This window comes from Juglans microcarpa x Juglans regia, chromosome 8D (assembly GCF_004785595.1).
Source record: "Juglans microcarpa x Juglans regia isolate MS1-56 chromosome 8D, Jm3101_v1.0, whole genome shotgun sequence".
Taxonomy (NCBI): domain Eukaryota; kingdom Viridiplantae; phylum Streptophyta; class Magnoliopsida; order Fagales; family Juglandaceae; genus Juglans; species Juglans microcarpa x Juglans regia.
Genome location: NC_054608.1, coordinates 28,188,071 through 28,213,878, shown reverse-complemented (window position 1 = coordinate 28,213,878; position 25,808 = coordinate 28,188,071). Strand labels below are relative to the sequence as shown.

Genomic DNA, 25,808 nt, shown 5'->3' with positions numbered 1-25,808 from the left:
GTTGATTTATGAAAATGTGCATTATATGTTCTGAAAAGAAATGTGAAAATAACCACAGTTATTTGTTTGTCATTACTCATTGAACTCTGATGTAGACATGAGCTTATTTTTGAAATTCTATTTCGGACCTATGCAAAAAGAACGAATATAAAAATTGTGCATAATTATGTAAATATGCTTTGGAACTGTTTTGATTACGAAAATGATATGATTTTGTTCAGTACTTTGTTTGGATAAGATGTGATTTTTAAAAATGTTTGGCATGACTCTTTGATTCTGAATTTGATTCTGTTTCTGTGTTCAGTTACGGCCGTACCACGGGTGATAATAGTGGCATACGACCCAACTACGAGTTACAATAGTGGATACGGCCCAACCACGGGTAATAATAGTAGATACAGCCCAACTACGGGTTATAATAGTCGATACAGCCCTGTCACGGGTTATAGTAGTGGTCTCTGTTTTAAGTGCACACCTTGGTGACAGAGTTATTTATGTCTGCTTGGCTATCCGCAGATGCACAACCCTACCACGAGGGTTATACATGGTCTCTGTTCTAATATGATGTTCTGATGATGATCATCATCATTTATGCTATGCCAAATGAGATTTTTGAATGAAATTATTTTTAAGTCTTCGCTCTGATGTTTTGATAACATGTTCTACTTCTGCACTCTGGAAATGAAAATATTTTATTCTGTATTCTGATCTCTGTAAATGCTGATGTTTACATACTAGTATATGTTCTCTGCTTATTGAGTTATTGATAACTCACCTCTTATCTCCATATATTTTTTAGATAATTTTGATGGTTCAGCTGGAGAATAAGAGTAAGAAATTTTAGCAAGGTGTTATGATCGTATTGGAATAAGTGTCTGAGGGTACAAGTGCATATTTGAGAGTCATTGTTAGTAAATTGATTTATTTTCGGTATTTTGATTGATGAATTAAGGATATTTTTTAGTCTTTGGAGAGTTTTGAATTTATGTTATTGAGAACTTCTTTTTTGTCCCTATGAATGAACATAGATTTTTGGGTTGAGTAAATGAGTTAATAATTTATGGAGTTTTTTGGATTTTATAGTTGTATTACTTAAGTTGATATTAGGTATTAAAAGCTAACTCTCCGGACCTCTAGGAATGGGGCATTACACATGTGACTCCCCGACTCTCATGTACAAAAACATGGGAATCGTGACGTCGGGATGATGACAACACGGTCATGCATCCCAACGAAATGTGCTCAAGTGTGTGCAACATACAAAAGTGCACAATAGCGGATAATATAAATAAGTCATCTAAGTAGCAGAAGTTTAAATACAAATATTCAAAATAAATTACCTTTAAAAAGTTATTTAGTCATCCTAAAATATAATACAAAGGCAAATATATAAATAATTGATAAAATAAATCGCGATATACAGGAGCAATCCCAGATCACTCCTCCAATGGATCCAAGCTAAGGCTCGTCATCCACAGCATCAAAAGCTGCGATACTATAAAATGGTACCACAGGTAAGTAATAATCCAAATAACTCTCGGGATAAAAACGCATTAATGCAATCAACAAATAGATCTCAAAACCTTATTTTCCCATAAATTGATTATTTTCCAACACATGCCAAAATCCCAATTTGGCCCAAAAATATAATCCGTCATTTTCCCAGAAAATGGTTCACACAAAAGTCAATCATTTATCGGACACTGTAGGCGGGAATCGCAAGCGGGACAATACCACCATCCCTTCTTACCACTATCCCTACCGCGTGCACCGTAGACGGGAATCACAGGCGAGACACAACCACCATCCCTACCGCTTGCACAGTAGGCGAAAATCACAGGCGAGACTCTACCACCGTCCCTACTTACCACCATCCCTACAGTTCCTTTCCACATAATGAATACTTATCAGAGCACTGTAGGCGGGAATCACAGGCAGGACTATACCACCATCCCTGCTTACCACAATTCCTACCACGTGCACCGTAGGCAGGAATCACAGGCGGGACACAACCACCATCCCTGCTTACCACAATTGTGGCGCCCACAACCCCCATGTAAGGAGACACGGGAATCGAGACACCGGGATGATGACAACAGGGTCACACATCCCAACGTTAGTGCCAAGTGTGTGTACATGCAACGGTGTACAAAAACAACGTAGCGGATAATTAATACAACTAAGTACCAGAATTGTTAATACAATTTAAACAACCAGTTAAAAGGTTTAAAAATTATATAGTCTTCCATAATAAATGTTTACAAGTCCCAACCAAAATACGAGTGATCCAATCACTCCTCGAGCGAAGCCGACTCCTCAGGCTCACCCTCATCCTCCTCTGCATCAAAATCTGCATTACCACAAAATGGTACCGCAGGTAAGTATAACCCAAATAACCACAAGATAAAAATACATTAATGCTACTAACATGCATGCATATGATGAGATATGCATTAAATCCAAAAATACTATTTTCTCCGAAAATATATATTTTTCAACACACGCCAAAATCCCATTTTGGCCCAAAAACAATACTCTGTTATTTTCCCAGAAAATAACCCAATATTCTATTAACCAATGCACCATGATCTCTCCTAGGGATCATCCGCACGTCCTGGCTTCGTAGCGATACTCAGTTCCGTGCCCAGCGCGTTCGTGGCCAAGCACCCACTACGCAACGAGCAATGCCCAGTTCCGCGCCCAACGCGTACGTGGCCAAGCATCCTCTAGCCCCCACCAGCAAAGGGGCCACGGAGTCGGCACAAGACCATTTCGTCCGATCCCATCGTTGCCCAGCGACAATCCAGGGGACGTCACTCAGTATATTCTGCTCCCGAGTGACCAGAGGAGCTCCACCGAGATAATACCCCATCTCGACTTGGGGTCGTGATACACACACACCCAAAATCCTTTCAAACATGAAAATCCAGTTTTCATAAAATACATGAGCATGATGCATGTACACGAAAACCCAGTTTCCTTTACAAACATGATCATGCGTACAATATGCTATGTACATGAACACCAAAACCAACAACCAATAATTCAAAATACCAATCAATCACACAACTCCGTCCATAATCCATTCGACCCCCGAACTCCTCGGACTCAGTCCGGCATGTCCAACCAACCAGATCACAATAATATGAGTTAGTGCAACAATATATTTAAATCACAATAGTTCTTTGGAAAAATACTTACAGCGCTATAATATGATTTTCGAAGGATCACGGAGGTGTAAGAAGTGGTGACTTAGCAACGTAACAGTGTAAAATACACTGTGGCCGTGGGTCTCAAATACCCACTTTTGAATGGGGACAAACTAAGACCCGAAATTGATAGGGTAGGGCTAGAGAGGTCGGTGAAACCAATGGTGGTGGTGGTTTGCCGTGGGTGGCGGTGCAAAGGGCAGTTTGAAGGCCAAAAAGTCTGAAATGGAGATGGGCTTGGTTGTGCTTCACCGGTGACAGATAGGAGCCGGGATTGGGTCCATTGGGTTGCCAAGAGGTCGGGGATGAAGTGGTGAAGAGATGGTGGCCGGAGGTGGCGCGACGGCGACGCGCAAAGGAAGAGAAGGCCGCGGCTTCAAGCCGTGCGTGGAGGAGAACGCCGGTGATGGAGGAGCTGAGATTTAAGGGGAAGGGTCGCCGGCTGGTGGGGAGTTGAACGGTGCGAGTGGTGTCGGTCACCGGTGGCTCACAGCGGCGGGCTGGGCGGAAGGCAAAACCGGACGGAGAGAGAGAGAGAAAGTGTCATGCGGGAGAGAAGAAAACTGGGAGAAAAAGAAAAGAAAGAAAAGAAAAGGAGAAAAAGAAAAATGAAGGGAAAGAAATGAGGTCGAGTCCTCACATCTTGGGTCACAGAAAATGATCCAATGAAAATAAAATAATTAAATCCCACAATCAATTAAATTAAAAGAAGAACAATTTAAATGTACAACAGTAAATAAATATTAAGAAAACATAATAATTTAATTTTCACAATTTAAAGATCATAAAATAACCCATTTAAAATATCCGATAATTATAAAATAAGAGAATAAATTTTTGAATTATTAAAAATAATCCTTCAGTGAAAATACACTAAAATACGGGGTGTTACATCATCCCCCCTTAAAAAAATAATTTCGTCCTCGAAATTGGCAAAGTCAAACATAAGGCTAAGACAGGAATAAGATTCAACTAGGAGCAAACTTAAAAAACATACCGCCAGAATCAATCGAACAGATACGGGTACTGCTCTCTCATGTCAGCTTCTCTCTCCCAAGAGAAATCCTGAGCCATCGGATCGCCCCACAACACCTGTGGCGCCCCCAATCCCCCTTATATAAATACACAGGGATCGAGACGCCAGGATGGTGACAACACGATCACACATCCCAACGAAGTGCCAGTGTGTGTACATGCAACATTGTACAAATAAAATAACGCAGCGGATAGTCGACTAAGTACCAGAATTTATTTACAATCAAACATCAGTAAAAATTTGAATAGCAGTTATACAGTCATCCATAAAAATATATTACAATAGTTTTCAAATAAACAAACAAGTGATCCCAGATCACTCCTCGGGCGGAGCCGTCTCCTCAGGCTCGCCCTCCTCCTCCTCATCTGCATCAAAATCTGCGTCCCCACAAAATGGTATCGCAGGTAAGTATGACCCCAAATAACAACGTAATATAAAATGCATTAAATGCAACTAACATGCATGCACATGAAAAATATGCATTTTACTCAACACATTATTTTCCCCGAAAATAATTATTTCAACACACACCAAAATCCCATTTTGGCCCAAAATATCCGTAAAACATTTTTCCAGAAAATGATTTACCTAAAAATCCAACTCACACTATTTTCCAAGAAAATAGTGCATTAATTCCATATGCACCATGGCCTCCACTATGGACCATCCGCACGTCCTGGCTTCGTAGCGGTGCTCAGTTCCGCGCCCGGCGTGTACATAGCCAAGCACCCACACTACGCAATGAGCGATGCCCAGAAATCTAAACCTCCTAGGTTTATAGTATGCAGAATTCTAACCTGTCTCTGATACCAAATGTAACGCCCCAAACCCGGGTGGCTTGGAGAATTTCTACTTGTCACTCATAAACATACCTCCCAACACATCCAAAGAATAAACTCCAAAAAACTTCATAAATGAAATCAGTCTCAAATCTTCTCAATAATCTCATTACAAACTCCACACGATCTTTAATGCAATAATAATAAATCAAAGGGGTCCATAACTTCCCGATAAAAATAACAAACCAACTAAATATTTCATAAATCTTACTAAACTTGAGACATAAATAACACTCAAAGATATTAAAACTAAGAACACCAGAAGTCCTTCTTCTACCAACATTTCCTCAGCTTAGACACAACCAGCATTCTAATCCAGGTCCTCATTTGGACTCACCACATCATCTGAAAAATATTATAATGATAGGGGGTGAGTCATCAACAACTCAGTAAGCAGAAATCATATGCTAGCGTGCAAACATGAGCATTTATCAAGGAGAGTATGCAGAACAAAATATTTTTTTTCCAGAGTTATCATGCAGAACAGAACATATTTTCAAAATGATAGAGCGATGGATTTAAAACAAGTAAAACCCATGGTACTTTGGTATAACATAAACTGAGTATCATTGTCAAATCAAAACAGAGCATCAAACAGAGCAGAGACCATGTTTCACCCCCGTGGTAGGGTTGTGCTAACCCCGGTGGCCAAACCAGGCAGAGACAGAGGTGAAATCTTTCCTTTATTCTTCTCGGAGCCCCGAGTGTGCACACAGGAAAGACCACAATAAAACCACTTTGTTTCCAAAGTGGGTGCACTCAGAGACAGAGAAGTTGGTACCAACCCAAACAGAGCAGAGCATAACAGAGCAGAGCAGAGCAAAGTAGAGACAGAGTCAGATACGAAAACCAGTACACCATGCCAAAGGTTTTCAGATGTTATAACAAAATAATACAGAGTACCAAAACAGAATCAGACAGTTACACACGCTGGACACAAAAGCCAGAACATCTTTCTAAATAAATGCACAACTTTTCATATCCTCAATATCGCTCTTTTTTCCAGATTTCAGAAACCACATGACAGAATTTAGCTCATGTCTACACAATGCATGCCAAAACATATTTTTCCTTTTTCACACAGATTTCATGAATAATGCAGATGAGTGACCGAGGTTAATCTTTATTTTCACAAGTTCCCCACATAACACAAAATATGCAAGTTTTTCATAAAATCAGCCTCAGTCTTATTAATTTGTATAAAACCTAGCATAGGAACCCCACTTACCTGAATCCTGCAGCGTATTATCTATGACTTAAATACGATCTCTATCCGTCTCGCCACCTATTCATAAGATAATATAAACTAAATATTAAAGTCCAACAATACACAATTGGTCTTAAACAACTCAAGACTCAAACTCTAAACCATAATTCAACGAGTTTAATCACACTTAACTAGCCAAATAACAATCCGGACAGCCCACACTTCGACCCAAAATATTCTATACTAAACTCAGCATGCTGGTTATAAGTGGAGACTGATTTGGAACTGAAAAAGTGTTTGCTGAAGGTTGGCTCGACAGTTGGCTCGAGCCAAGTTCGCTCGACAGACCGCTCGAGCGAAGGCAAGTCAGAGAGGTTCGCTCGAGTCTCGCTCGACACTCCGCTCGAGCGAATGCAAGTCAGAGAGGTTCGCTCGAGTCTCGCTCGACACTCCGCTCAAGCCAATGTTCATTTGACTGTTCGCTCGAGTCGCGCTCGATAGTCCGCTCGAGCGAAGTACGCAGATTTTGCCAACTTATCCAGTTTACACTACACAAAGCACTCTTCTTTCCATTCCCAACTCCATAACATAAAGTATAAACTAATACTTCCAAATATTTTCTCAACCACCAGTCCAACAATTCCACTACAATGAAACTTCAAATAATCCAAACCTAGGACAAAACACCAACCCGAAATACTCACCACGCAACAACCAGAAAAACTCACAAAAAGCTACTCAATCTCACAGCCAAAACAGATACTGCAACAAAATGAAGATAAACCAAACCCAAAACTAAGAAGCAGAAATTGCACGGTTACAGAAGGAGAAACCGAAACTTGGATGAGAAAGTAACCCTTACCAGTCGAAAATGGAGGGGATGCGAATTGATGCCCGTGAGTTGCAGACGGAAACCAAAATGCAAAATGGAGGAAAAACAGAGTGTAGCAGAAGGCAACACTCGGGAAACCAGAAGCAACGTAGCAACAGAAATCCACGTGAGGAGGTCTAGGGCATGGGATTTGGAAACTCAAACTAATGCCAACAACAAGAAATGAAGTTGAAACTGAAAGGAAAAAGGAAAGAAACGTGGGACAGAGAGAGTTGCGGAGAAAGAAAAGAAAGAACTAAACAGAGTAACTGCAATGCCGAAAGAGAAGGAAAAGAAATCGGGGGAGGGAAAAAGAAAAGCTTACCCCTCCAAACGACGTCGTTCGCCCACCGAAAATGAAAGGGCTAGGCCCTCAAGCACGGACCGGCTTCACAACCCACTGGGCCTTACATCCTCCCTCCCTTACAAAAATTCCGTCCTCGGAATTTACTATAAGCTATAATAATTTCCATCGAACAAATGAGGGTACTTTACTCGCATCTCTTCCTCGAATTCCCAAGATGCTTCATTGATAGCATGATTATTCCACAATACTTTAACCAAAGAAATAGTTCGATTCCACAACACTTGCTCTTTCCTGTCCAGAATCCGCAATGGTTCCTCGGTGTAGGTCATGTCCTCTTGAATCTGCAAGGCTTCATGATCTATGATGTGAGTGGGGTCATGGATATACTTTCTCAACATGGACACATGGAACACATTATGCACTCCCGAGAATGCCGGTGGTAGAGCCACCCTGTACGCCACCGGTCCAAACCGATCAAGAATCTCAAACGGCCCAATGTATCTGGGACTCAACTTACCTTTCTTTCTGAATCTCATAACTCCTTTCATTGGTGAAATTCTCAAGAATACCTTATCTCCCATCGCAAACTCTAACTGACGGCGGCGTTTATCTGCATAGCTCTTCTGTCGGCTTTGAGCTGCTTTCATTCTAGCCCAAATGATATCTATCTTTTCGGTGGTCTGCTGAATAATCTCTGGCCCTAGAAGTTTCCTTTCACCTACTTCATCCCAATACAATGGAGACCTACATCTCCTGCCATACAAAACCTCGTAAAGTGCCATCCCAATGGTAGCCTGGAAGCTATTATTATATGCAAACTCAACCAATGGTAAATGTTGCATCCAAGATCCCTTGAAATCCATCAAGCATGCCCTCAACATGTCTTCTAAAATCTGAATAGTTCTTTCTGACTGTCCATCTGTCTGAGGATGAAAAGCGGTACTGAAACTTAGCTGAGTACCCATTGCCTCCTGTAAGCTTCACCAGAACTTTGAGGTAAAGCGAGGATCTCTATCCGACACAATGGATACCGGTACTCCATGCAAACTCACTATCTCCCGCACATACAGTTCAACTAGTTTCTCTAGTTTATAAGAAACTTTAATGGGCACAAAACGGGCGGTCTTCGATAAGCAATCCACGATCACCCATATAGCATCTTGCCCGCTTACGGTCCTTGGTAGACCTGTCATAAAATCCATGGAGATATGTTCCCATTTCCATTCTGGAATCTGAAGTGGCTGTAATAATCCTGTAGGTCTCTGATGTTCCGCCTTCACTTGTTTGCAAGTCAGGCATTGTTCTACGAATTTAGCAATTTCCCTTTTCATGCCATTCCACCAAAAGGACTCTCTCAAATCCCGATACATCTTGGTACTCCCTGGGTGAACAGTATACAAAGAACGGTGTGCCTCTTCAAGAATCAACCTTTTTAGTTCATCATCAGCAGGTATGCATACTCTACTCCTAAACCTCAAAACTCCATCCTTGGAAATACAAAAATCAGGTTTGTCCCCGTTTCCGATCTCTTCCCTTAGCTTCACCAACTCTGAGTCCACTTTCTGAGCATCTTTGATTCTATCTATCAAAGCAGGTTGAACCACTAAACTGGCCATGACAGCACTTGTATCACTAGAAAAGACTTCAATACCGGCTCTTTCTAAATCCATCAGCAACCTATGCTGAGTGGTAATAGCTGCAATTGTCGGTCCCACTGACTTCCTACTTAGAGCGTCGGCTACAACATTAGCTTTGCCTGGGTGATAATTAATGGTACAATCATAATCCTTGATCAACTCAAGCCACCTCCTTTGTCTCATGTTTAATTCTTTTTGGGTAAAGAAATACTTCGAACTCTTGTGATCCGTAAAAATTTCGCACTTTTCTCCATACAAGTAAGGTCTCCAAAGCTTAAGTGCAAAAATGACTGCCGCGAGTTCCAGATCATGGGTGGGATAATTCTGCTCATACACTTTCAGTTGGCGTGAGGCATAAGCTATAACCTTCCCATGTTGCATCAGTACACACCCCAAACCAAGCCTAGAAGCATCGCTATAGACAACAAATCCGCCTCTAGCTGTGGGAACTGTTAACACCGGGGCTGACACTAATCTCTGTTTCAACTCTTGGAAGCTTTCTTCACACTTTACTGTCCATTCAAACCTATTATTTTTCCTGGTGAGTGCAGTGAGAGGGACTGCTATCTTGGAAAACCCATCAATGAATCGACGGTAATACCCCGCCAATCCCAAAAAGCTTCTAACCTCATGAACATTCCTCGGTGCCAACCAATTAACCACGGCTTCCACTTTTCCTGGGTCCACTGAAATACCATCCTTTGAAACTACATGCCCCAGAAACGTGATTGAATCAAGCCAAAATTCACACTTCTTCAACTTAGCAAACACCTGCTTGTCTCTGAGTGTCCCAAGTACCAACTTCAAATGTTCTTCATGCTCGATCTCGCTTTTGGAGTATATCAGTATATCATCAATAAAGACAACCACAAACTTATCCAAAAACTCATGGAACACCCTGTTCATCAAGTCCATAAATACGGCTGGGGCGTTAGTCAGGCCAAAAGGCATGACCAAAAACTCATAATGGCCATAACGGGTTCTGAACGCCGTCTTCGCCACGTCTTCAGCTCTGATCTTCAACTAGTGGTAACCTAATCGAAGATCAATGTTCGAAAATACTTGAGCACCCTGAAGCTGATCAAACAAATCCTCTATACGGGGTAGCGGGTACTTATTCTTTATGGTCACCCGATTAAGTTCCCTATAATCGATACACATTCTCATCGATCCATCCTTCTTCTTCACAAAAAGAATTGGAGCTCCCCAAGGTGAAACACTGGGCCTAATGAAACCCTTATCTAACAAATCTTGCAACTGCTCTTTGACTTCTGCTAATTCAGATGGCGCCATGCGATAAGGTGCTTTCGAAAGGGGTGCCGTGCCTGGAACTAACTCAATAGCAAACTCTACCTCCCGCTCGGGTGGAAGTCCCGATAAATCTTCAGGGAAGACCTCTGGATAATCCCTCACAACAGGTATCTATTCCAACATCACTTCCCCCTTTGGCGCTTCTACCACACAGGCTAGGAATCCCTGACAACCATCATGCAACAGTTTTCCAACCTGAATGGTAGAAATGATGGGTGGAGTCAACCTCACTTTTGACCCTGTGAACCGAAATTCACCTTCATTAAGGGGTCTGAATACCACTTCCTTTTTAGCACAATCCATACTGGCGTGATAGGAAGCCAGCCAATCCATACCCAAAATTACATCAAACCCAACCATGTGGAAAACTATTAAATCTGCTGGCATCAGTCTTCCCTCTATAGAAAGAGGGCATCCAGGTAAAATCTCACTACAGACTACAGAATTTCCTGTTGGGGTTGCAACCACTAACTTGTTCCTCAACCTTTCAGTATCTAAAGTGCAAAATCTAGAGTACGCCTGGAAACAAAAGAATGTGTCGCTCCCGAGTCAAATAACACAAAAGCATTATTAGAAAACAGAGAAAGAGTACCTGTGATCACATTCAAACTCATCCATGAACCAAGAATATTCAAAGTCTTAACCAGAATCAATCAAAGAAAAGAAAATAATAGAAACTATAAATCCTTAAAGTAAAACCAAAGAGTCATACCAGTGATCACGTCATTCCTACCCTCAACTTCTCCAGGTGTTAGTGCAAAGACTCGAGCAGGCGCAGTAGGACGTTGATTGCTGCCCCGGGCCGATACTTCATTCCTCTGAGGTGGCGGTATGAATGTCTGGTTGCTCCTATTTTGCATTGGGCAATCCCTGATGTAGTGTCCTGTTTTGCCACAACGAAAACACAATCCCGCCCCTTTTCTGCACTCTCTGGAGTGCACTTGATTGCATGTCCTACACTGGTAGGGCTGTTGATTACTCTGAACCAGCCTTTTTCCCGAACTACTACCTTCATTCCTCTTTTTCCATGGTCCCTGATCCATGCCAGACTGGTACCCAGTAGGAGTAGTCCTTTTTCTCTGTTCATGCATTGCAGCGCTTCTTTGAAGGGTTCTTTCAAAAACTGTTGCTTTATCCACCAATTCTGAGAAGTTCCGAATTTGGAAACCCACCACACGCACGTACAGTTTCTCATTCAGTCCTTGCTCAAATTTGCGTGCCTTCTTTTCCTCATCGGGAATCAAATAAGTAGCAAAACGGGATAACTCAGTAAACTTAGCAGCATACTGATGTACCGTCATTGTCCCCTGAACCAAGGTGGCAAATTCCATAGCCTTGTCCTCACGGAAAGAGCTAGGGAAGAAGCGCTCAAGAAAGATCTGCTTGAAGTGCAGCCAACTGACTATCTCTGTCCCCTCTGCTTCCCTGATAGATCTTTCAGAGATCCACCACCTCTTCGCTTCCCCAGTAAGCTTGAATGTGGCGTATGCCACTTTTTGTTCTTCAGTACAAGTTAGGACTCGCAAAATCTCCTCAATGTCCTGAATCCAATCCTCCGCCAAAGTTGGATTGCCTCTCCCATAATATAAAGGAGGGTGCATACAATTGAATTGTTCAACAGTACAACCCCCTTCATTGAAATTACACTGGCGACCCGTGGGATTCTGCACAAGGTTATCAATTAACTGATGTGCAGCTGCTCGTAAAACGTCGGAAGCACTCGGGTTTGCTTCCCTTTCGTTCTCGATCGCATTCAGATCCGACATGCTTCGTTCTCTACGACGAGGTGGCATCCTGACAAAATAACTAGAATTTTTAAAAATCGCTTCGAAAATAGAATTTATAAGAACATAGAAAATTAGTGGTATTTGTAAAAACCAAACGTATAAATATATTAGAATTCAAAAATATAAGAATATCTATAACAAAGACAAAAGAGGAACGCACAACGGTAGTAATAGTCAATCTCTCCAAAATTTAACATCTTACTCCATCTGAGTATTTAAGAAGGCTCCGCCACTAAACTAAACCTTAATCAACATGAATTTAGTTCATAGACCTATGAAATACCACACTTCATAGTTATTCGCAAAGCCTGTAAATTCTAAGACTTCCCACTTCAACAATATTCAATCCTATGCACCCACAGAAATCTAAACCTCCTAGGTTTATAGTATGCAGAATTCTAACCTGTCTCTGATACCAAATGTAACGCCCCAAACCCGGGTGGCTTGGAGAATTTCTACTTGTTACTCATAAACATACCTCCCAACACATCCAAAGAATAAACTCCAAAAAACTTCATAAATGAAATCAATCTCAAATCTTCTCAATAATCTCATTACAAACTCCACACAATCTTTAATGCAATAATAATAAATCAAAGGGGTCCATAACTTCTCGATAATCATAACAAACCAACTAAATATTTCATAAATCTTACTAAACTCGAGACATAAATAACACTCAAAGATATTAAAACTAAGAACACCAGAAGTCCTTCTTCTACCAACATCTCCTCAGCTTAGACACAACCAGCATTCTAATCCAGGTCCTCATTTGGACTCACCACATCATCTGAAAAATATTATAATGATAGGGGTGAGTCATCAACAACTCAGTAAGCAGAAATCATATGCTAGCGTGCAAACATGAGCATTTATCAAGGAGAGTATGCAGAACAAAATATTTTTTTTCCAGAGTTATCATACAGAACAGAACATATTTTTAAAATGACAGAGCGATGGTTTTAAAACAAGTAAAACCCATGGTACTTTGGCATAACATAAACTGAGTATCATCGTCAAATCAAAACAGAGCATCAAACAGAGCAGAGACCATGTTTCACCCCCGTGGTAGGGTTGTGCTAACCCCGGTGGCCAAACCAGGCAGAGACAGAGGTGAAATCTTTCCTTTATTCTTCTCGGAGCCCCGAGTGTGCACACAGGAAAGACCACAATAAAACCACTTTGTTTCCAAAGTGGGTGCACTCAGAGACAGAGAAGTTGGTACCAACCCAAACAGAGCAGAGCATAACAGAGCAGAGCAGAGCAAAGCAGAGACAGAGTCAGATACAAAAACTAGTACACCATGCCAAAGGTTTTCAGATGTTATAACAAAATAATACAGAGTACCAAAACAGAATCAGAAAGTTACACACGCTGAACACAAAAGCCAGAACATCTTTCTAAATAAATGCACAACTTTTCATATCCTCAATATCGCTTTTTTTTCCAGATTTCAGAAACCACATGACAGAATTTAGCTCATGTCTACACAATGCATGCCAAAACATATTTTTCCTTCTTCACACAGATTTCATGAATAATGCAGATGAGTGACCGAGGTTGATCTTTATTTTCACAAGTTCCCCACATAACACAAAATATACAAGTTTTTCATAAAATCAGCCTCAGTCTTATTAACTTGTATAAAACCTAGCATAGGAACCCCACTTACCTGACTCCTGCAGCGTATTATCTATGACTTGAATACGATCTCTATCCGTCTCGCCACCTATTCATAAGATAATATAAACTAAATATTAAAGTCCAACAATACACAATTGGTCTTAAACAACTCAAGACTCAAACTCTAAACCATAATTCAACGAGTTTAATCACACTTAACTAGCCAAATAACAATCCGAACAGCCCACACTTCGACCCAAAATATTCTATACAAAACTCAGTATGCTGGTTATAAGTGGAGACTGATTTGGAACTGAAAAAGTGTTTGCTGAAAGTTGGCTTGACAGTTGGCTCGAGCCAAGTTCGCTCGACAGACCGCTCGAGCGAAGGCAAGTCAGAGAGGTTCGCTCGAGTCTCGCTCGACACTCCGCTCGAGCGAATGCAAGTCAGAGAGGTTCGCTCGAGTCTCGCTCGACACTCCGCTCAAGCCAATGTTCATTTGGCTGTTCGCTCGAGTCGCGCTCGACACTCTGCTCGAGCGAAGTACGCAGATTTTGCCAACTTAACCAGTTTACACTACACAAAGCACTCTTCTTTCCATTCCCAACTCCATAACATAAAGTATAAACTAATACTTCCAAATATTTTCTCAACCACCAGTCCAACAATTCCACTACAATGAAACTTCAAATAATCCAAACCTAGGACAAAACACCAACCCGAAATACTCACCACGCAACAACCAGAAAAACTCACAAAAAGCTACTCAATCTCACAGCCAAAACAGATACTGCAACAAAATGAAGATAAACCAAACCCAAAACTAAGAAGCAGAAATCGCACGGTTACAGAAGGAGAAACCGAAACTTGGATGACAAAGAAACCCTTACCAGTCGAAAATGGAAGGGATGCGAATTGATGCCCGTGAGTTGCAGACGGAAACCAAAATGCAAAATGGAGGAAAAACAGAGTGTAGCAGACGGCAACACTCGGGAAACCAGAAGCAACGCAGCAACAGAAATCCACGTGAGGAGGTCTAGGGCATGGGATTCGGAAACTCAAACTAATGCCAACAACAAGAAATGAAGTTGAAACTGAAAGGAAATAGGAAAGAAACGTGGGATGGAGAGAGTTGCGGAGAAAGAAAAGAAAGAACTAAACAGAGTAACTGCAATGCCGAAAGAGAAGGAAAAGAAATCGGGGGAGGGAAAAAGAAAAGGGCTAGGCCCTCAAGCACGGACCGGCTTCACAACCCACTGCGCCTTACAATTTGGGCCTCCGGGCATCCACAAACCTCAAATGTTCTCTCAAGATCTTCTATCCACCTCCTAGCTCGCAGTGGATCCTCCTCCCCAGTAAAAGCAGGAGTCGTATGCACTAGGAAGCGCTCATAGGTGCACCCAACATGGACAGCTCTATTTAAATCTCCTTGCGGCGGTCGGAAATTCTGTTGAAGGAACTCTGTCATCCTATTCAACGCCCTCGCCATGGCATAATTTCCATCAGCTCTTGGTAATTCATCTTCGGGCTCATTAGCTTGCCTTCTTGGTCTCACCATCTTCCTGTCATAGCAATCTTTAACTCCGTTTAAATACCCGAACAAAATCAAACACCAAAACAAGGTAACATTGAAATAACTAAAATAAAGTAAAATAAAATAATATAACATAAACAAAATAAATAACAAATCCAAATTAAAAGATTCCTTAAAATAAATAATTTAACTTATATTTTTAAAAGAATATTTCTAGTACTTCTCTTAAGGGACATATGGGTTTCCTAGAGCCGAACGCTCTGATACCACCTGTGGCGCCCACGACCCCCATGTAAGGAGACACGGGAATCGAGAAATTGGGATGTGTGACCCTGTTGTCATCATCCCGGTGTCTCGATTCCCGTGTCTAATTACATGGGGGTTGTGGGCGCCACAACCATCCCTACAGCGTGCACCGTAGGCAGGAATCGCAGGCAGGACTCTACTACCATCCCTGCTTACCACCATCCCTACAGTCTCTTTTTCCTTTCTCTCAAATCACTCAATCCAATCGTTTCAAACACACTCAAAATCATTTCACATGAAAATCCAGTTTCATTTACAAACATGATCATGCGTGGAATATGCCATGTTCACGAACAACGCCATAACAACAACCAACAATGCAAACCAAACACACAACAACTCCGTCCACAATCCATCCGACCCCCGAACTCCTCAGACTCAGTCCGGCATAACCAACCAGTTCACAAATAAAATGAGTTAGTGCAAAAATACATTTAAATCACGAAAGTTATTTGAAAAAATATTTACAGTACTATATAATAATTTTTGAAGGATCACTGAGCTGCAAGAAGTGGCAACACAGCTGCAGAACAATGCAAAATGCACTGTGGTCGTGGGTCTAAAAAACTCACTTTTGAATGGAGACAAATCAAGACCCGAAATTGATAGGGTAGGGCTTAGGGATGTCGGTGAAACTAGTGGTGGTGGTGGTTTGCCGTGTGTGGCGGCATAGGAGGCAGTTTTAGGCCAAAAATGCCCAAAATGGAAATGTGGATGGTGGAGCTTCACCGGTGGCGGATCGGAGCTGGGGATGGGTGGGTTAGATTGCTAGGAGGTTGAGGATGAAATGGTGAAGAAATGGTGGCTGAAGGTGGCGCGGCAGCAGCGCGTGAGCTCAAAAGGCGCCACGGTTTTGCATCGTGCGAGAGAGGTAATGGCGGCGGGGGAGGAGCTGGGAATGGAGGGGGATGGCCACCAGTGGGTGGGGAAGGAGATGGAAGGGGCGGTGAGGTTTCAAACTGCCAGCAAAGAGAGAGAAAGTGAGTGTGGGGAAGGAAATTCGGGGTGGGGGAGATCGCCAGAGTGTGGGTAAGGAGGTGGGAGGGGGGGTGTCGTCGGAAGGTGGCGCACTGCGGCGGGTTGGTGGACGAACGACGCGGACGCAGGGGAGAGAGGGAGAGCAGGTTGCAAGGGGAGAGAGAAGGGAGAAAAAAGAAAATGGAGGAAAAAAAGAAAAGAGAATGAAAGAAATGAGGAAGAAAAAAAAAATGAAAGGAAAGAAATGAGGTCCAATCCTCATATCTTGGGTCACAAAAAGGATTCAACGAAAAAGATTTTAAAACAACATCTCAATTAAAATAATTTAAACGTAATGATAAAATGAAAAAAAATAATTAAATCCAATAATCAATTAATTTAAAATAAGGAACAATTTAAATGCATCACAATAATAAATATTAAGAAAACATATCAAATTTAATTTTCACAATTCAAAGATCATAAAATAAACCATTTAAAAATATCCGATAATTTTAAAACAAGAGAATAAATTTTTGAATTAATAAAAATAATCCTTCAATAAAAATACACTAAAATACGGGGTGTTACAACACACATATCCAATCGTGGTGCCCAGGGAGTCTACAGCAGATGAGGAGACAGCTAAGGACTAGGGCACTGATCCTGATGGACTGGATGGCCTCTCGGATGCTAAGGTGAGGCAGTTGGTTGTTGATCTAGATGCCCCTCCTTATGATGGAAAGAAGAACATCAAACATGTTCATTTATCAAATTTTTTCAAGATTATGAACTTAATCATCACCCACAACATTGACCCTCGGCAGCATAAGACGAAGGTTAGCATGGATAGGGCGAGATTTATGATACGTGTCGCTCGTATGATGCCTATCGATCTAGTGGGTTATATATTCACCAAGATGCGATTAGAGGTTTCATACGTTACGATAACAAATATTTTGCCATTCAGCCTCCTGATCACACGATTCCTATTATTGGTTGGGGTCTTACATGATGTTGTTGAGTGAATCAGGGAGCTGATTGGAACGATCAACTTCTCCACCCTGTCACGGAGCATGGGGCACTCGAGACTTCGTCTTTGTGCTCCTACTACAGAGTCGGTCAATACTCAAACCAGATATGCACACCTAACTAATCATGGAGTATCGGTCGATGAGACATCCACGCAACTCGAGGCATCACACACTGTTACTCCTAATCAGATTGCTCATATAGTGTGTACGGAGATCCAAATTGTCTTCTTTTGCTTAAGTACAGAGATCACGGGTGCCATTTCTAAGTTAGCTATGAATGTTGATCATGTGTCTCGGATTTAGGAGACGATGTTTACTCGACTGACACAGATAGAAGCAAAAATAAATACAATCGAGGATGTCCTCAAAGAGTAGGGGACATAGTATTTTATATCTTTTATTTGTATTTTGTTTTATTTCTGGTATGGACAATATTTGATGTTTTGTAAGTTTGCGTAATTATGCATTATATCTTTTTTTATAAATTAATTGTTGATTACTATTATTATTTCTTTAATTGATTAAATGTTTTATTAAATTAGTGTCACCGTTTGAACACATTATTACCATTCGAACGCTAACTAACCGTTCAAAAATTGGTGATCTACATGTTCGAATGGTAAATCAATTTTCCGCGCTTAACCAGCCAATTTTTTCCCAACTGCGAATAATTATTTTATTAGGGATGAAATTTATCGTCCCTAAGTATACCGTTTGAACGTGTTCGAACGCCTTGAGAAACTCATCCATGTTTTGAGACGAAATTTAAATTTTGTCCCAAATAAATACTTTTAGGTACAAAATAAATTCGTCCCTAATAAATTTTGTCTCTAAAAATGAAATTTTTTGTAGCGATAGTTTTATAATATTATTTTTGTTTAGGAATTTGAAAAAGTTAGAATTATAAGCAGGTATGTGAATAAATACTATTAAATTATATTTTATTTGTGTTTGATGCCTATGTTACATTTTTACTCTTGAGCTTTATGATGAATTTGTGTATATTTGGGAAAAAATTGGTAACCCTATGATGCTTGTCTGTTTTACTTTGACTAATGGTATCCCTATGATTGCAGAATTAAAATTGCGTGTTTATCATTGCCCTTATAATGGCGCTGACAGAGTACCCACACATTACAAATGATAATAAAATAGGTTAGGAAAAAAGTCTCCACTTTATAAATAAGATGTGTCATGCCAATTAGCAAGGAATGCATGGAATGTCGAGGCCAGATATTATAATGTGGTGGTGTTCTTGTCTTTCTTTTGTATCACAAGCTATATGACTTGATAGAAACAATATCTTGTAAGGACTTTTCTTATTGGAATGAATGATTCGTTGGACGTTATGAAAAATAAATAAAAATAAATAAGATGTGTCATGGTCAATTTGAACATAAGTCTCCACTTTATATTTAAATGTAAACATGCATATTTACATAAATAAGCATGAATTAATATTGATGAAGTATATCAAATCCAACTTCACATATCATTAGAACATAAAATCATAAAATTTGAGGTTTTAAATTTCAAACTCATTAATAAATACAAATACCCAAGCCAACAAAGAGCAAAACACAAACAAGAATGTCAAGAATAGAAAATCATGGCGAGTACTATCTATTAATGAAAGGATCTTGCCGGCCCTCTGGATCAAACAACATATATAATTTGTATTTTGTTGCAATTCAAGGCATAAATGTCATTTCATGACTATGATCAGAAAGGCTTTGGCCCAATAAAATTATCCCAAAGAAAATCCCCCAATATAAACATTCCAGTCATCCAAGACAACCATTGTTAAATATTTTAACATAAACGTTAATAATTGGATCTTTGATTTTCTATGATCCACAATAATAAACAATAGCAGTAAAAAGACGTACCTTTCTCTATTTGTTTGATGAAGAAATCAATCTGACTATGAGATAAAGATCACCTTAGCAACTTAGTCTCACTAGTGTCTCCCGATGGCTAGAGGCACTCTGATGTTGTAGGTGAGAATCATTTAACCCTTCAGTGCTATTTATAGATTTCTAACCATAAAAAAAATCTAAATCTTTGTGTTTGACTATGATTAGAGATTTAGAGTTAATCTTATCTCTTAGGAATTTTTCTTACCCCATTATAACTCTTTGAACTATTCCAAACTCTATCAAGATGGGTGAGTGAGATACAGAGTTTAAATAGAACTCTTACATTCTCTCACTTGGCCCATACGCCCATAAATAATATTTTCCATTCATGAATTTATTACAAGAAATTAACCATACCACACAAATTCATTTTCTGAAACTTTTCATAGCTAAAAATACATTTCATGAGTTCCATAATATCAATGTCAAACTAGCTATTAATGCGAGTCATGGCGGTCCTCTATTATATAATCAACAAATTCCCTTCCATGTACCACAACACAGGTAACTTAATTTAACATGATCTTTGATTGGGATAATTAAGGTTAATACTATAATGCATAGGGTTCCAATTCATGTCTATTGTAGACATTATCTTGTCATCATTCATTCCCAGTATTTAATATACATACAAAGTGGAAAGACAAGGAAACAGAAACAAAATAACCATAATAGATATCATTAAGTATCCAAATAGAATTCAAAACATCTACAAGCTCATTAACATGTTCATATCATAAGACCCATTCTATCAACATGTTTTTTAAACTACTTTGCTACTAGACCCTTTGTCAATAGGTCTACTATCATAAGCATAGTACTAATATGTTCTATGGACACTGTTTGTTTTTGTACTTCATCCTTAACGCTTAGTTATTTGAGCTCCATGTACTTGGCACCTTTAGAATACCTATCGTTTTTGGAGAAAAATACTGTAGGGAATTATCACAATAAATTCTCAGCAGCCTGGCTATAAAGTTGACAACTCCAAGCCCTGAAATAAAGTTCCTTAGCCATAAACCATATACTGTGGCCTCAAAGCACACCACAAACTCAACCTCCATTGTAGATGAAGCAGTGATTATTTGCTTCATACTTCTCCATGAGATCGCTCCACCAGCCAATAGGAAAACATAACCTGAAATGGATTTCCTGCTATCAGAGCAACCAGCAAAATCAAAGTTTGAGTATCCAGTTCCCTGCAAACTGTCAGTTCTTCTGAAGGTAAGCTGGTAATCCTTAGTTCCTTGCAAGTACCGCAATACCCACTTTGCTGCTTTCCAATGAGACGTCCCTGGGTTACTTTGGTAGCGCCCAAGCATGCCAATTGCAAAACTAATATCTAGCCTCGTGCAAATCTGTGCATATATTAAGCTCCCCACGACTGAAGCATATGGGATTTTTGCCATCTCTTTATGCTCCCACTCAGTTTTAGGACATTGTGATAGGCTAAACTTATCACCTTTTGATATTGGAGTGTCCAGTGATGAACAACTTTTCATGCCAAATCTCTCAAGAACTCTTTCTATGTAACTTTTCTGAGACAATCCCAACAGTCCTTGTTCTCGATCTCGAAAAATTTCGATTCCGATCACAAAAGATGCATCACCCATATCCTTCATTTCAAAGTTCTTAGAGAGAAAACCCTTGGGTTCATAAAGTAAGCCAAGATCACTCCTAGCTAACAAGATATCATCAACATACAGGATCAAAATTATGAACTTACTCCCACTGACCTTTAGGTATATACATCGATCAAAAATGTTTTCTTTAAATCCAAAGGTAGTAATGATATCATTTAACTTTAAGTACCATTTTCAGGAAGATTGCTTAAGCCCGTATATCGATTTCTTAAACTTACATACTAGGTGATCTTTGCCCTTTTTTGAGTAGCCTTCTGGCTGCTCCATGTAGACCTCTTCATCCAAACTTCCATTTAAAAATGACGCTTTCACATCCATCTGGTGTAACTCTAAATCATAATGAATCACCAATGCCATAATGATCTTGAAACAGTCCTTTTTAGATACTGGAGAAAAGGACTTTTTGTAATCAATGTCTTCTTTCTGAGTGAAACTCTTAGCAACAAGTCCGGCCTTATACCGTTCAACATGCCTTTTGAGTCGTGTTTGGTCTTAAAGACCCATTTACACCCGACTCTTTTACTCCATTCAGGCAATTCAAGAAGATCCCAGACTTGATTTTGATCCATGGATTTCAACTCTTCTTTCATGGCATCGATCCATTTACTAGAATCATTTCCCTCTATAGCTTGTGAAAATGTTAGTGGATCTTTACTTGTCCTAATGTCAAATTCAGATTCCTGGAGATACACCACATAGTCTGTTGAAATAACAGGTCTTCGATCTCTGAGATCTGCATAAGACAACTTGTTCTAATGACTCAGAACTTGGTTCGTCAGTGGTATTATCATTTTTCGATGGATAATCATTTTCTGAGGATGTAGGTATAGGGACATCTACCCATACTTCCTCAATGATCACATCTCTGGGTTCAATTTTTTCATTGATCTCGTGAAGTTCAATGAATTTGGCATTTTCTGTTTCCACCATTCTCGGATTGTGATTAGGACAGTAAAACCTATACCATTTGGATCTCTTTGGGTACCCAATAAAGTACTCACTTACTGTTCTAGGATCCAATTTCCTTTCATGTGGATTGTAAAGTCTCGCTTTGGCTAGGCAACCCCAAACATGCATGTGCTTTAAACTCGATGTCCTACCAGTCCATGGCTCAAAAGGAGTTTTTGGAACAAATTTACTAGGAACTCAGTTTAAGATATACATAGTCGTCTTAATAGTTTCACCCCATAGTGATTTAGGTAAGGCAGAATTGCTTACTATACTTCTGACCATATCCAATAAGGTTCGATTACGCCTTTCAGCACATCGTTATGTTGTGGTGTCCCAGGCATATACTGTGCAACAATGCCACGCTGTTCAAGAAGTTTGGGGAAGGGGCCAAGGTTATGGCCCAATTCATCATACTTTCCAAAATATTCTCCACCTCGATCCGACCTGATGATTTTTACCTTTCTATCTAACTACCTTTCCACCTCCATGAGAAATACCTCAAGTACTGAAACAGCTTGAGATTTCTCATGTAGTAGATAGATGTATCGAAACCGTGAAAAATCATCAATAAAGGTGATAAAATAATTTTCCCCACCAAAACATTCAGTGGAGAATGGTCCACATATATCGGTGTGAATTATTTCAAGAAGCCCCTTACTTCTTGTGGCACATTTCTTAGTATGTTTGGTTTTCTTTCCTTTAATGCAATACACACACACTTCAAGATTAGTAAAATCAAGATGCGGAAGAATCCATTCTTTTACTAATCTTCGTAACCTTCTTTGGAGATGTGCCCCAATCTTTTATGCCACAAGTCATAAAATTTTCATTCATCATGTTTCTTTTAGTTCTAATACATGTTTCATGGTACTAGGTATATGTATTTTTAATAAATGTATTATCGAGGCAAAGTCAATAAAGGTCATCGGAAAGAAATCCAGAACCAATAGATAAATCATTTCTAAACAAATTGAAACTTTCATTATGGAACGAAAAAGAATAGCCATCAGTATCTAATCTAGATAAGGAAATTAAATTATGCCTCACAGAAGGCACATATACTGTGTTATGAAGGTCTAAATATTGACCGGTATTCAAAATCAAACAAAAAGTTCTTATGGCTAAAACTTCAGCCTTATTATCATTTCTCATAAAGATAAATCTTTCACTGTGGCTTGGTGTTTGACTTGTAAGGTATCCCTGCATGGTTATGGAAACATGAACATTAACACCTGAATCTAGCCACCAAGAGTTAGTGGGAACATTTACAAAATTTGATTCAAAACAAACAAAAGGAAATGGCTTACCCTTCTTTTCAAATCAAGCCTTATGTTTCGGACACTCAGCTTTCATGTGTCCATGCTTCCCACAAGAGTAGCATATGCTACTGTCATGCTAAACCCGATTAACTTTCCTAGGCTGCTTTCCTTTCAGTGGTCCAGTTCGTTTCATTTTGCCATAATGGTACTTTTCCTTTCCAGCTTCTTTGGTCACAAAATTAGCAGAGTAATGTCCTTGTTGTTTCAGTCTCGCTTCTTCCTAAACTACCATACTTGCCAACTCATTCACATTCCATTCTTTAATAAAATTATAATGCATCTGGAATGGACCATACTGAGGTGGCAATGAGTTCAAAATAAACTGAACAATGAAGGATTCCTCTACTTGCATTCCCAGGGTTTATAATCTAGCGGTAATATTTGTCATTTCAAGGATATGCTGTTGCAATCCTTTAGCACCATCATATTTCATAGTGGTAAGTCTAGCCATAAGTGTTCCTGCTAAAGATTTATCTGCGGACCGAAACCTCTCCTCAGCATTTTTCAAAAAAAGTTGGGTTTCCTTAGTACTAGGGAGTGATTTTTTTATGTTTTCGACTATGGTCATTTTCATGAACATTAAGCTCAGCCTGTTTGATCTCTCTCATTGTTTAGATAACTCTCTCTGATCTTTATTACTATTCTCAGTGATGGGTGGTGGTTTTGGAGTCGTAAGTGATGAGTCCAGGTCAAGGACTCCTAAGGTGAACCTAACTCGCTTAATCCATTCAGAAAAATTAGAGCCAGTCAAAACAGGAACATATGAAGTCTGTGAGTGCAGTGATGTAGGTACGCTTACTGTAAGAAAATTTTGTCACATAATGCTTTGAGTTAGACACTTATAAATATTAATCAGAATTTAAAAAATTATGGATAAACTAATAGTGTCATCAAGACCCTCATTTGGGAGTAAATCTTGATACACAAAGTATTCTCACCAGTATTAAATTTTGTGAATGAACTAGTTGTATTATCAGAATTCTCCTTTAGGAGTAAACTCTGACATACAAAGTGTTCCCTCCAACCTTACTTTTGATGGATGAATTAGAAGTGTCATCAAGACCCTCCTTTGGGAGTAGATCTTGACACACAAGGTGTTCACTCCATCATATCCACCTTAGTATGAGTTTAATGATTTGTCACCAAAATTTAAGAAAATCTTGTACCTTTGGGCAACCAATATTTTGTTAAATTTTGACATAAATTATTGCCCTATATTGGATAAAGAAATATACATGACATAATAATAGCCAAAATAAACAATTCATACATATATTTAATAATAATATGCATAAAATCTAATTTAATACATGTATTTAACAATAGTAACATATATATAACAGAAAAATAAATTTCAGACTTTTTTAAATAATATTAATATAATAATATTATAATGTAATATAATCTGACCGGTCCGGGTCTGGACCGGACCGATACAGTAACCCGGGCTAAAAGCCAGTTCATTGGTGAGGCCAGTTAACACAGACCCTAGTTCAGGCCTACTGTACAGGGCCCACTGACCTGATTTTGATTCTGGGTGATTTTTTTTTTTTTTTTATTCTACTTGGCTGGGCTACAATACTGGCCCATTCTTTTCTCTATTGGACTGGGCCAAGGCCCACGGCCCAGGCCCCTTATAAGTCAGAAGAAAACTATTAGGTTTTTTTTTATTCTTCCCACAACAGTGGACGTCGCTGGCGAAAAAGAGACGGTATGGCATCCCCGGCCTCATCCCGCCACCGATGCCCACCTCCAGGCAAGGTTCCCCTTTTCCTTTTTTTTTTCTTTTATATTTTTGTTATTGCCACAAACTGTCGCGGCCAGTGAGCTTAAGAGCCCTCTACCGCTGTTACAGAGATGCCGATGAGGAGGTTCTTAGCCTCCTCGTGGCGCCGTCTTACCCTTAACCGGTGGGACTTTATTTAGGCAAGGGTAGCACCCATTCAGAACTTCACAACCCCATTGTGCCATCCCGGCCACCACCTTTACAGCTGCTTGTTAAGACACCAGCCACCACTCACTGCGGCTCCACCATATACACACCGTGGTTCCTCAACCCCAACACAGATATAATACAATCAAGGGATAAATACACATGGTTTTTTCAACTTTCTCCCATTGTAACACAATGTTATTGATTTTTTTTTTTAATTTTAATTCCCAACACGCATCAATGTAAACAATGCACAATCTGTGAAATACACCCAATCAAAAGTAGATACAAATTATCATAATAGGAGAAATAGGTACACAAAATCGAATTACATTAATAGTTGTCAGTGCATCGTAATTTCATATGACACAGAATCAATGTTTAA

The 25,808-nt window shown here is 39.7% G+C and overlaps 2 protein-coding genes across 2 annotated transcripts; both read right to left on the bottom strand.

Annotated features, from left to right (window-relative positions):
• Window positions 1-7,612: 7,612 nt before the first annotated feature.
• LOC121242382 lies at window positions 7,613-8,116 on the bottom strand. The gene has a single exon (XM_041140253.1). It carries the CDS (start codon window positions 8,114-8,116, stop codon window positions 7,613-7,615), a length of 504 nt encoding a protein of 167 aa, XP_040996187.1.
• A 2,412-nt stretch (window positions 8,117-10,528) lies between these two features.
• Window positions 10,529-12,183, bottom strand: LOC121242381. Its single transcript, XM_041140252.1, has 3 exons — window positions 11,821-12,183; window positions 11,130-11,724; window positions 10,529-10,911 (listed from the first exon to the last, which is right to left on the bottom strand). The coding sequence occupies exons 1-3, from the start codon at window positions 12,181-12,183 to the stop codon at window positions 10,529-10,531; spliced, it is 1,341 nt and encodes a 446-aa protein (XP_040996186.1).
• Between the last annotated feature and the right edge of the window lie 13,625 nt (window positions 12,184-25,808).

What these genes read in the sequence shown, in the direction of transcription:
- LOC121242382 (XM_041140253.1), bottom strand. Translation starts at nt 8,116, where the DNA reads ATGAAAGCAGCTCAAAGCCGACAGAAGAGCTATGCAGATAAACGCCGC.
- LOC121242381 (XM_041140252.1), bottom strand. Translation starts at nt 12,183, where the DNA reads ATGTCGGATCTGAATGCGATCGAGAACGAAAGGGAAGCAAACCCGAGT. An exon ending in AAGCAGAGGGGACAGAGATA is followed by an intron (nt 11,725 to 11,820) that starts GTCAGTTGGCTG and finishes ACCTTGGTTCAG; the next exon opens with GGGACAATGACGGTACATCA. An exon ending in TAGGAATGACGTGATCACTG is followed by an intron (nt 10,912 to 11,129) that starts GTATGACTCTTT and finishes TTTGCACTTTAG; the next exon opens with ATACTGAAAGGTTGAGGAAC.